The sequence below is a fragment of the Eleutherodactylus coqui genome, chromosome 12 (assembly GCF_035609145.1).
Source record: "Eleutherodactylus coqui strain aEleCoq1 chromosome 12, aEleCoq1.hap1, whole genome shotgun sequence".
In the NCBI taxonomy this organism is placed as follows: Eukaryota; Metazoa; Chordata; class Amphibia; order Anura; family Eleutherodactylidae; genus Eleutherodactylus; species Eleutherodactylus coqui.
In genome coordinates, this window is record NC_089848.1 from 47,315,135 (window position 1) to 47,328,379 (window position 13,245).

A 13,245-nucleotide genomic window follows, 5' to 3' on the forward strand; every position below is an offset into this window, starting at 1 on the left:
TGGTCTAAAAGTAGGCTAAAGAGGAAAAATGGCTAAATGTATTTCTATCTATCACACCTACACAAAACATGGCTGGGTGATTAAAAGCACTGGCGACAGCAATTATGTTAAAACTCCAGTGTAAGTGATATTGTCTGTTTCTGCATGCCTAAAATTGGACTGTAAGCATATATGAACTAAACTGTGTTTTAAGCCAGTCAATGATTCTGTCATAGAAGGAAATTAGATTAGTCTGGCATGACTTGTTTGTTACAAAGCCATGCTGGTTCTGGTTAATTACTCCATTCTAATCCAAGAACTTGCCTACATGCTGTTTAATAATTTGTTCAAAGATTGTTCCCAGTGAAGAAGTCAGGCTCACAGGCCTGTAGTTTTCTGGATCCATCTTCTTCCCTTTTTTGAAAATAGGAACAACATTTTCCCTTTTCCAATCTTCTGGGACTTCCCTGTTCTCCAGGAATTTTCAAAGATTCCAGCGAGTGGTTCAGCAATTATCTCTGCTGCTTCCTTCAGTATCCTAGGATGTGATTCATCTGGACCTTGAGACTTGTATTCTTATAGGTTAGCTAAGTGTTCCCTCACCATTTCTCTGTTTATAGATAGCCTGCATTCTTTTATTCCCCTAATAGCACAGGGAAGAACAGGTAATGTTACATTTACTTTGTGAGAGAAAACAGATACAAAATAGGAATTTAAAAGTTCGGCTTTTTCTTTTGCTTTTGAAATACTTCCAAAATTTCTTTTTATTGCTTTTGGCCTCTGTTGCAAGCCTTAATTCATTATTAGTTTTACGTTTTCTGACACTTGACCTACACTTTCTGCAGACTACATTATATTCTTCTTTAGATATGCCACCATCTATCCATTTGATAAACATACTTTTTTTCCTTTCAAGTTCTGTGTTTATCCATCCTGGTCTCTTTAAATGCTTCCAATTCTTTCTTATTTTAGGGATTGTTAACAATTGTGCTTTCAGAATCTTATTGCCAATATTTCACAACCATCTTGGACATTTCTGTCCTTAAGAACAGATCTGCTTATTTTAGCTTCTACCTTTTAGAAGATAAAGTTGTCAGCAAGAGCGGATAAGAATTTGTTGAACCCATTACTTTGCATGAGAGAGATTCCCAACAAATGTCTGGATCGGTAAAATCTCCCATAATCACTATGTCATGCTTCTTTGAGCGCTTGGCCATCTGATGTAGAAAGAGTTCATCAAAATCTTCTGCTTGCCCAGGTGGCCTATGGAAAATGCCTGCAATGGTGTCCTTTCTGTTCTCTCCTTGTATTCTAACCCAAACAGTTTCTACAGAACTTCCATGCTCTGAAGCTTGAATTTCTGTGGAGATGATGCTTTCCTAACATACAATGCAATACCTCCTCCCATTTTATTAGGTCTGTTTCTTCTAAAAAGGTTGTAAGCTTCAAGCCTTGTACTCCAATCATGTGTATCATCCCCCCAAGTTTCTGTGATGCCTATGACATCATATTTCTCTTCCTGTGTTAGGAGCTCCAATTCTCCTTGCTTGTTTCCATGCTCCATGCATTAATGTAAAAACATTTTAGTTTGTGATCGGTGTCTCTTGCTCCTCTACTTTCCTTCTCAATTTTTTGTCTTTGTTCTTTCTTTCCACTTCTAATAGCGAGGTTCTCAAATGTATTTTTGCCTGGTCTTTCACTTCCCTTCCCATATTGTTCTAGTTTAAGAGATAAGAGTAACAAGTGCCAGTCATATATATGCTTACCTATCTTTCTAAGCTGCAACCCAAATGTTTTGGTTCTTTGGAACAACGTTGACTATGGGGTTTGGTTTTACAGCAGTTACATTGACATGGATATTTGCACTGAACATGCATTTTCTGGGAAGTAATAGTGATACTTTGATACCTGAATCCTATAATCAACTTTATTTTTCAAATTGTGGTTGTAAACAAGGAAGATTACGATCTGTACATTGATTTCATCTATCCCTATTTAATGTTCTCTAAAGTTTCCATATGAGGCTAACTTCAACTGGTGAGCATGATATGGAACCGTGAATCTTGCCCCCATGTTGCACTCACCACCATGTGAATTCCCTGTGGATGCTAAGTGTTTTCATGTCAAAACAGCCTAGCATCATTCAGGGATGAAGGGATCCTTCGCCGTGGAGATTAGCAGAGTTTATCCCATTGTTTTCAATGGGACACCTTGCATTGCATCATGTGCACCTAGCAAGTATATTAAAGGGGTATTCCCACCTATCTCTGTTTTCCACATATTATAGCTATTAATTCCTCTGCCCTCTGGTGCGCATGCGCACTAGCTATTGGCCCAGCTACCACTCTGGTCCAGCTCTGCTATTTCTTTCCACAGGAGAGGTGGTCTGTGTTCCTGGTAATGAGCAGTAAACAACTAGAGGGAAGTGAAATCAATAGCTGCAATATGTGGAGAATGCAGCAGTTTGGAAATAAACTTCTTATGAGTGAATGTATTGCTTTGCGATTTCGAACACATTGAAATAGGATTCCCGAGATGGCAATACCCCTTTAAGTAAATTATGCATTAGACATCTATTGGCAAGCACTGCAGCAGAAAGGACTTTGTACATTTGTATGCAAACCTCTTCTGTGTTGTACATAAAATTAAAGTGACTCTTTGAGCAAAAATGGAAACTCCCACTCCTCTAAATCACAGTAAGGTTGTAAAGAAATATTTCTCATGCAAAGCATTTCCTTGTACGGATTGCTGAGTGGCTCATAAAATCAACCTAAAGATACCAGGAATCAGAGGAAGCATACACGGAGTAACTTTTAGAACAAAGGTTATGGCGTTGATTGCTCAGCTGATAACCAAGCAATCTGGACAAAAGAGAAAATTTTAATTTCTTGCTTAAAATAAACTGGTGATAAATAAAAAAAAAAATTAAAAGATAAAACATGTAATCCTCCAATCAAGTCAATCTTAACTGCCATTTGTATCGATATAGTCATTATTGAAAATCTAACTACATACAATATCACATGCATCACAAATTATACTAATATTTACATTTATCCCAAGTTTCAATCCCTCCCTTCTCCTCTACCCAGGAAGGGAAGAAAAAATATATGCTATAGCCTACGTTTCAACTATAACTGAAGAGAAGCCCACATGAAATGTGTAACCAAGGGTTAGGTTGGGTTGGCAAGGAGTCCAAGGTTTGTCTGAATGTCACCTTCTTAATCTTTGATGCATAGTTCACTCTTTTCTAATGCAATGGTCATTCACAATTTTGTCAACCGTTCCTTACTTGAAGGGGATTTCTTAGTAATCTAATACTGAAGCATTGTTTTTATTGCCACATATAACATTATAAATAATATTAATATAATGTACTGAAATAAGTACTTGGATAGTTCGCTCATCTCTAGTAATAACTTGTTTCCAACAACTTTTCCATCATCTCTTCAAATAACTCATTGATTAGCTGTGTAGCGATAAGGGTGAAGAAGATGCATTCTTGGGTTCTGATGACTGAGGGGACCAAAGGCCCTTTCTTACAAAAAGAACATTAGAAACATTAACCCTTTCCAATCCAATTTGTATCCTGGTTTTCCTAGTGGGCTTACTCTTTTTCTGCCATTATACAATGGCGCTTTATGCTGGCTAAAGCCAGTACTGCATGAGGTGACACGTTGGATAGGCTCTGACAGCAGAGAGGCTGGCAATATACAGTAAGAGAACCCCGACGGACGTCTTCCAACATCGGAGCTGTACAGCCTTAAATCATAATGTCTTCAGACGTCAGACAGTGGATTGGAAAGAGTTAAAAGGACTTTCTAACATTTCAAAATTTGACCCCAGGTAGAGAATGGTGCAAAAAAAAGATAAAATAGCCATTACTTAGCCTTCTAGGTTGCCTTCACTCCAATGCTATCAACCCAATCTTCTCCACTCTGGTCACCACTGATGCAATAATGACCTGACATTCTTCTCTGGCATGACCATTGTAGTCAATGATTGACCAAAGCTGTCATGTGTACATGAATGGCATATGACCGCTGAGGTCAGCGAATGGCTGCAGCAGTCATGTGAGTAATGAACATGACGCCATAGCTTCTTGTAGGCACCGGAGCAGAGAGGACAAGGTCATCAGAGCAGACAAACATGAGAGAATAAGTAATGATTATTGTATTGTGTTACACTATTTTATACTATTCAGTGCATTACTTAAGTCTTTACATTTCCGATCAAACAAACACATTCTGAAAGACTATGTGCAGAAAATACTATTTCAATTCATTATGATGCTATTAAGTAAACAGTATAATGCTGCTTATATCACAATGCAGTTCTTAGTCAATTTTGTTTGGATTACACAAATACAGCATTTTTTTAGTATGATCAATGTAGATACAATTCACTCCTAGAGCTTCATTGTCTATTTCATTGTCTTTTTCAGGACTTGCTTAAAAGATGTCATTCAGCGGAAGCCACCTATCTCTTCCAGCAAGATAAATTCTATGATGTTCGATATGACACTGGGGACAAGTCTATTCAGTGCAGTAGACGAGGGGATGCATTCAAATTCTGGATCATGTGGAAGGCGTTAGGGACCATAGGACTTGAAGAGAGAGTGAATCGTGCTCTAGCATTATCCAAGTAAGAGAATAAGATGTACTGTCCTTCAAACAAATCAATTAGTTCATGTTCACAGTATCTCCGCTCAACCACACGTGCCGCTTGTGTAAGCTAAAATAAGACTGTAAGTTCCAATGAAGAAATCGATATCTTCAATATTCTCCACAATACTTAACAGTGAATGGCCATCATTCAATGTGTTCTTATTATTTTTTTAATCCAAATGGTTCCTGCATTTCGTACTAATTTATTTTAGTGTGTAACTTTACAGTAGTAGGAATTCAATTTTTTTATGCAGAGTTCAAAAGCCCTTAATACCGTTTTAATTATAAAAATCTGACTGTCAGAAGCCACCACTAGAGGGAGCTTAAATGCGTACTGGCTAATGTTTTGTGATTGAGTTAAATGTATGAACAATATACAGTAAGTACTAAGTTTTCCCCAGAGCAGACAACTAGAATGTTATCATTTAAAGGGTGGCTCAGTCAAAAACTTATGTTTCCATCCTTGCATGACTCAGTGGATTGCCTGCCACACTCTTGACATCTCCTATGTATATTGCGGTCACTTCCACGCATTGCAACCTCCTGTCTGATGCTTCTCAGACACCATCTTGATGTTGACATTTGCCCCTGTTTTCTCCTTTACTATTTTATGCTATCAATCTCACAGAGCATCAGCATGACATTACATGAGCAGCTAGAGGCTGTACTATCTCTGCCTGCTTGGAGGACAGTCTGCTCTGTATATTCACCTCAATAAGCTACACACCATAAGTATACAGTCAGGAGACTGAACTATCATCTCCCTCTTTGTAACTGTGTGACAGGAGACTCTAATCATCAGCAGTAACTGTGATAGGCATTTCTGTGTCCCTTTCTGAAAAGCTTGTGTGGTAGGGTCCATCACATAGGAAATATGTTGTCTGAAAAACTGACTTTTTGAGAGAACATAAAGTCAGGTAAATATCAGGTAGTCAAAATTAAAGCACATGACCCACCTGAGGGGAGGTTGAGGAAGTTTATGACAGAAAGAAACAACAAAACAATTTAACCAAGCCAGAATACCATACACAGACAGCTGTTTCGGGGGGGATTGCCTCTCATCAGTGTGCAGTAGGTTTCTGGCTTAGCTAGTGAAAGACCTATAGACAGTCTTTCCCCTGCTGCAAAAAGTGTACAGTAATAATAAAACAGAGCTGTCTTCTCCTAGAGTCCAAAAGAAATCCAATATTAACTGTAAGGACTGCGCTCTTATGGGAAATATACTGACTTGTTAGATATAACATAGGACTTACATGGTGTGACAGAATCAATGCCTGAAGACCTTAAGACAATCAATCACAGATGATTTTCTCGATCAGTCTCCCTGTCCTAAAAGGACATTTAAACAGGAGAGTGAACTGGTCTTGTCTGAGAGATCCAATAGGTCCCGGTTCAGGAATCACAGTACATGAAAGGAAAAATATAAATCAAGCCTCATGGGTGTAACCAATCACAGTAATGGTTGGAGGGCAACAAGAGAGTAGATTCTCACATACTTTGTGGAGGGTGACAGTTCACTCAACCCCCTCGAGTCCAAGATTGCTCTTCATATATCCTTTCAATTCCGGAGATGAAACATAAGACCCACATTTTCTTAGGATGAAGAAGTCTGGATTTTATTTGGGCAAAAGAACACTTTGTGTAGGACTTAACCAGCAAATTTCCTATGTTTCAAGCCATGATAAATAATCAATGAACAAAAGTATATAGAAAATACATTCTCAAAAATTCTCAGTAGGAACGCCTCCCCCCAAATTGGATTGAAAGGAATCGTGAAAATGTGTGGACATGGAGGTACAACTCTCTTCAAATAGTATTCATGTGGGTAATTTTTATTCACTCCCCACCAACCCCTAAATTGCTGCCAAAGTATCCAGAAATAGGCGTCACCAGAAGCCAGGTCCACCAAACGGATCCAGTTGATCGCATGTGCACACAAATCGGGATAAATGCATTTTTCACAGCAAAGACATCCAGGAATTAGCCCGTGCTTTAGCGAGCAGAAGAGCAAGTCATATCAATGCAAAATCAGGTGGCATTCATGTAAAAGAATATTCTGAGGGGAAAGAATAAAATATTCAAAAACTTTCAAAGAGACAAATTAGAAGATGAAACCTAAAAAATGCTTTAAAGTAAAAGAGTGGATTACAACTTGATAAACCATAAGTAACATATTAGAAGTTAATAGAGAGCCCTCTTAGTGCAAGTGTGAATAAAATAAGATAAGGTGTAATGGTATAATGAGATAGTAACACCTAGTGTCCAAAAGATCAACTCATCCTGGCACATGTGAAAAGTGGTATATGATACTTAGTACTGCATTGTAATGCAGAGAGAACCACTAGACAGCTAATTAGTGCCATTCAGTAATACAGGTGTTTTATGAGTGGGATGCCCATGCTGTGGGCATGGGTAGGTGTCATTGCTTCCAGCCACTGGCGTGAAATATATCTTCAATGTGGCTTCAAGTTATAATGATCCAGTAAAAACTGTTGTATATTGGACACATTATCACCCGAGGCCATTGTAACTTGAAACTTTGTAACAGAGTCACATAGGAGCGCAGCAGCCGGAATTTATAGTTCAAGGTAACACATCCTAAACATTTCTTTCCACTGTAAAACATTTGATTGATAAAGCAAAAACATTTTTATAGAAGCGAAGCATTTTTGTGTTTTATGTGTTGCTTCGCCTTCCGATTGCTAAGTGTTCTTGACATCACATTCATCTATCTTGCACTGGATTTTGCATCAATCCATTACCTTATTAGCAAAGTGTAAAAAATAAAGACAAGCTAGCCTTCCGCATTTTTACTTTAATTGAAAACCAGATCCCATGATAAGGCGTTTAGAGAAGATTTTGCAGTACTCCGTCTTGTCCAGTTGTCTTCTGCCTTTAACCTTCTAACATAATGCTGTCATTGCTACAGTTTGCTTCCCAGAGCAAATTGTAACCTTAATAAGATTATTGCATCAGTCAGAGCTTTTCTAGCGGCAGTCCTATCTGATGCAGTTACACAAAATACTCTGATTTGCTTTTGAAGGCCATTGCCATGATGAGATTTGATAAGGTTTTACTGTATCTGTCAATTGTCCGTTTCATTTTATCCAAGTTTTCAGCTGTTTTGGCTAGCTGAACTGTTCGTGTCTTGCTGATATATTACATTGGGGATTACTTGAAGGATACAGAACTAATGTGTCTCACAGTCTGAAAATAGATTTGGCTTTCTGAGCTTGTCTTCTGACCTTACATCTTAAGGACAGTTCTTTTCCACTGCACAAGGCCAACTCTAGGGTGTTAAAGTTGTCATAGGTGTCGTTTTTTCACTGACTCATTCATTCAAGTCCTCTCGGTGAAGGTACAGTTACATCAATTATGTGTTATTAGTTTGCACTTTATTTTTAAGATCCAGGAGGGAGATATATCTCACGTCTGTCACGCTCAAGAGGAATGAGTTCATTTTTCTCAATTTTAAAATCCTTGAAATTCGACTTGGTATTGAGTGGTTGTTACGCAATTGTATAAAGGACGGGAAAACAACCTTCACTTGTATAGAATTCTTAACATATGTGGAAGTGATAGTGGTTTGATCTACTTATAAATGCCCAAGGTGTTCAAATGTGAAATGTATTGTAACACTTACTTTCATGTATAAGCATGCTGAGCCATGAATCCTCAAATTCCCCTAAAGTAAACACAGAACATGTAACACTGATAGATCCAACTGCATGTCATTCAGTTGTGCATGTTGTCTATTGAGTCTCATAATATGACAATTCTATCACTCAGTATACTTTTTCTTTCATGAACGCTTTTGCATTGAAAGGCATAACTGACTACAGAGTTGAAAAGGATATGACAATGTGTAGTGCACAGATACATGACAAAAGGATGCCTTGTGTGCCGTCTGATCTTGCAGTCTATGAAGATCTTTCCTTCTGCATGTTCCTTTGTTTTGTTTACCAACACAAAGTAAAGAGGAGATGGAAGAAGGAAATGATCATTGAAGGAGGGCCAGAATCGACTGACCAGTTCTTGCTTTACCCAGTTGATATAGGCTGGATTCGCCCCCGTAATCCTATTTTTTCTCAAAAACTCATCCATTCATTTCAATAATTCAAAGATGCATCCAGCTTTACCAATCTCTCACTTCAAGGCATCATGCACAAAGGCATATTTTGGCTAAATACCACCTCCAGGTTGCACAGAGTTGTAATACAATGCTTCTATGGAACACTACTGTACCTCTGTATCCCTCCATAAGATGCCATATTATGAGCTATGCTTTCAAAATCAGTGCTTCTAGAGGCAAAGTAATGCAGTCATATAGCAGTGTATGGAGCCCCACATGGTGGCAACAGGTACTCCAATGCTCTGTTAGATAGAGCCACAAAGACTGAGCATCCTCCAAGAGCTGTGTTTTTGTCTTATCTTCAAGTCTTTTCTTGAGCTGCATTGGTTCTCTGGAATGTGCTACCCTAGACAGCCAGCTTAATTCCCAATTTCAATCATTTTAAACATGCCCTACAGATGTATTTTTATACAGGCCTAAAAATAAATTGAAACTTCTCCATTTACCCTGTTTCACAATATTTCTCAGGGCTCGAGTATTCTACTTTCTGCAACTATAGTCATCATAATTGTTCTTAATGGGGTTTTCCAGGAGAAAACTATTGATGACCTATTTTCAAAATAAGTCATCAATAGTTAAATAGTGGATACACCACTCGGGATCCCCATCAATCAACTTATTGAAGTGACAGCAGTGCTCACATGAGCCCTGCTATCATTTCAGTCCATAGCAGTCACAACAGCATACATTGTATAGTGGCTATGCCTGGTATTCTGGCTCAGTTCCATTGACTTGAATGGAACTGAACTGCTTTTAAGACATGTGATGAAAGAATGGCCCGAACCTCTTAGCACTAGCGGACTCCTGCCAATCAACTATTGAAGACCTATCCTAAGAATAGTTCATCAATAGTTTACTCCCGGTTAACCCCTTTAATAACATTATGATTATTTTCTTCTAACTGAAAAGACTGTACTGGAATAGCGGAGCCTCTGTGGTTGGCATATATGCAGAACATTTGCTCTTGAGGTTTAATATTAATGGGCAAACTGTTCTTGAGCAATCATATTTCGAGCTCATATTTTGATTTACTATTAGCTTAATGGTTGCTTTATTCAACATGGGGTTATTTATGACAAGATAACAAGAAAACACATTGTATGAGAATATGCAAATCCTAAAAACCTCTCTAATATGTTCTCCATTCTGTCTGAAAAGAGAATCCTTACAGATGTCAATACATCAAATTTTGAAGCGAAATCTTGGCATTATTGTTTTCTTCTCCTTCATGCGTCTGTTTCAAATGTCAGTTCATTAGCACAATGTTTTACCTTCTCAGTCTTGGATATTCGTATCTGCATCTGATGGAAGAGACGGGAAAATGGCATTAAATGAGATTCACTCCTACAATATTAGACAAGTTGCTAGCATATCACTGTATTACAATGAAGCTTGGTTTTTTAGTGTCACTATCAATACTGATCTACTGCACAATTAGTGAACAATTTTAACACCTCAGAACATATTTATAGTACATATCTGAAAGGCATGTTCTGAGTCATAATAAGAAGCTTTCTTAAGAGTCATTCAGTTTTCCATCACATGTAGACTTTTATAGAGGTTTTCCCACAGAAGAAATACTGTTAGAATATATTTTAGAAATGCCGGGGGTCTGACTCTTGGGTTTCCCAAAACCTTTTGATTGAAGGGGCATCAGCATTAGATAAGTACTAGGGGCCTTTCACAGTTTTCCCTGCAGGCTCCTAGCTTCTGATTGTGCAGAAAACTGCAGAACAGCCTGACTGGCAGAGATTGGCAGGGAAATTACTGTGTAGAAGAAATGCCAAAGATACCTTGGTTCATTCCTTGGCAGAGATTTCAGAGTTCAGACCTAGTGACATGTCATTACATTTCAAGATAGGAAGCACCCTTTAATTACAGAGAAATAATTCTATAGTTTTAGATTTTTGTGCAATCTGTATGCTCCACACATGGCTGCATTCTATCACTATCACTCTTCAACCTGTATGCAGGCATACGAAAAGCAATACCAGAAGGTATCAACATTGGAGTTAAGATTGTTGGCAGGAATTTCGACAATCTCAGATATACCAATGACACTACCCTACTGGCTGAAAACAGAAAAGATCTGGGGTGATTAAACCTGAAAGTTGAAGAATAAAGCCAGAAATGGGGTGGCAACTGGACATCAAGGAAACAAAAGTGATGAAGACCTCTGAGAATGGAATATGCAGCATCAGGATTCACAATGAAGAAATCAATACAGTCCGGGACTTTATTTAACTTGGTTCCAAGATTGACAGAAATGGGCATAGAACACCTGAAATCATGATTAGCCTTTGGACGGAAAGCAATGGTGGGCATGAATGTCATCTGGAAAAGTAGGGATATCAGCACTGCAACTAAAGCCAGGCTAGTTAGTTTGATGGTCTTCCCCATAGTTACCCATGGCTGCAAGAACTGGATAATCAAAAGGACCGAAGATGCCTTTGAGTTGTGGTGTTAGAAGGAACTGTTGTGCACCCTGTGGACAGTCAGAATCAACAACAAAGAAGTCTTGGATCACATAAAGTCAAAGAACCAACTAAGCAGAATCTATCCTACCTCAGTCATGTCATGCCAAGCAATTTACTTGAGAGGGCATTGTTGCTGGGAATGGTCAGTAGAATTAGGAGAAAAGGATACTCATTAACTATTTGGCTTGATACCATCAAATCAGACACCAACATGAGCCTGAGTAAACTCAAGGGAGAGATAATCAATAGATCTATATGAAAGAGAAAGATCCATAGAATGAAGGAAAATTAATTTTGATTGAATAGACAATTGAATTGAACTCTATGCTCCATAAGTCCATAGAAACTAATTGGAAGCAATTTTGACAAGGTTTATGTCAATAGTCTTAATCAGTCACATGGGCAAATCAATTACACTTTTATTTTCAGCATTTTTATGTATAACTTCTAGAATGTAAAGAAAGATAAGTAGTAGAGATGAGCGAGCATACTCGCTAAGGCAAACTACTCGAGCGAGTAGTGCCTTATTAGAGTACCTGCCCGCTCGTCTCTAAAGTTTCGGGTGCCAGCGGGGGGTGAAGAGCGGTGGGGGAGAGCAGGGAGGAATGGGGGGGAGAATCTCTTTCTCACTCCCCCCCCCCCCCCCCCGCTCCATCCTGCTCACTCCCGCAATTCACCTCTCTCCCCCGCCGGCACCCGAATTTTTAGAGACGAGCGGGCAGGTACTCGCATAAGGCACTACTCGCTCGAGTATTTTACCTTAGCGAGTACGCTCGCTCATCTCTAGTAGGGAGCAAAGCTAGACTAATAGACTACAAGGAATGACGTCCCCACAGCTCAATTCCAGTACCTGACTTCTATGCCCTTTATGTACTTAAATTAGATGAGTTAGTCAAGAAAAGTGTTGGAAAAGCCTCCAGAAACCTCTAAGTCTCTTAGTTGGATTTTTTTAAGATTATTAAAACATGAATGCTCTGTGCCAGAAACTGCCCACTGTGGTACATAGGCTGTTCCATTAAAGTGAATGGAACTGAGCTACCTTACTACATACAGCCCATGAACAAGAGAGGTGCAGCCACGACATCCATGAGGAAACTTAAATTAGAAAACCATCAGCTCGTTACGCTTACACGTCTGTTACCGACAGCCCAAGAATGCTAATACTGTATATACAAGATGATAAGCAAAATCCTGCAATGCACCATGAGGAATATTATATATGGATATCAACAGGTTCCCTAAGCAGAGCAGAAGCAAAACCTTTATCTCACGCCACTCATATTGATCTCCAGTTGATTCAGTCCAATTTAGGGAGATCCATATCTTAGTAATTCTGTCTCTAGACTGTATTTGCTGACTAGACAAGGTTCATTTCTGCACTCAAACTTGCAGCCTAGTCTAGGAGCCTGACGATAGAGAAATAATAATTAATTCATAGCCTTATAACATCTGACTGGTTGCCATTAAATGTGTAGTCAGCTTTAGTTTTTCTGTTTTGTTCTTTGTAGTATATTTTGTATATCATGCATGTACTACCTTGGTAGCTCAGTCTTCTTTTCTACCTTTTCGCCTACAGATATCTAGCTAGTGAAATTAAGAAGAGAGATGGATTTGAACTTCTCTGGGAGGTATGTAATTACTTAAATACTTAAATATGCGTTCATACTGCTAGATTCACATCTTCCTCTGACTGTGCACCGTACATACTGTTCATTCCTCTAGGAACCACATTTAGACTGCACAATGTGAACCTCTAATGGTGGCTTGTATTCTGCAGTATGAATGACACTTAAAAGCAATTTACACCCAAAATATAAAAGAGCCACAGATTAGTACATCAAATGAGGTTTCGGCTGTACCCAAAGTTCAATAGTACCATTTTTTTTAGATATTTTAATATTCTTCGTTCAGTTGTTGTCGTTGTGGCCAAATTTACAAAAAAGTGCACCCACTCTTAACGATCAAGCAGAAGTCTCCGGAAATCTCTATG

At 38.6% G+C, this 13,245-nt stretch overlaps 1 protein-coding gene across 1 annotated transcript in view; it reads left to right on the plus strand.

Annotated features, from left to right (window-relative positions):
• Positions 1–13,245, plus strand: part of GADL1 (glutamate decarboxylase like 1) — a 255,563-nt gene that overhangs the window by 164,953 nt on the left and 77,365 nt on the right. The window contains exons 12-13 of the mRNA XM_066584886.1: positions 4,424–4,623; positions 12,832–12,883. Coding sequence (XP_066440983.1) covers positions 4,424–4,623; positions 12,832–12,883 — 252 coding nt within the window. The remainder of the gene's footprint in view (positions 1–4,423; positions 4,624–12,831; positions 12,884–13,245) is intronic.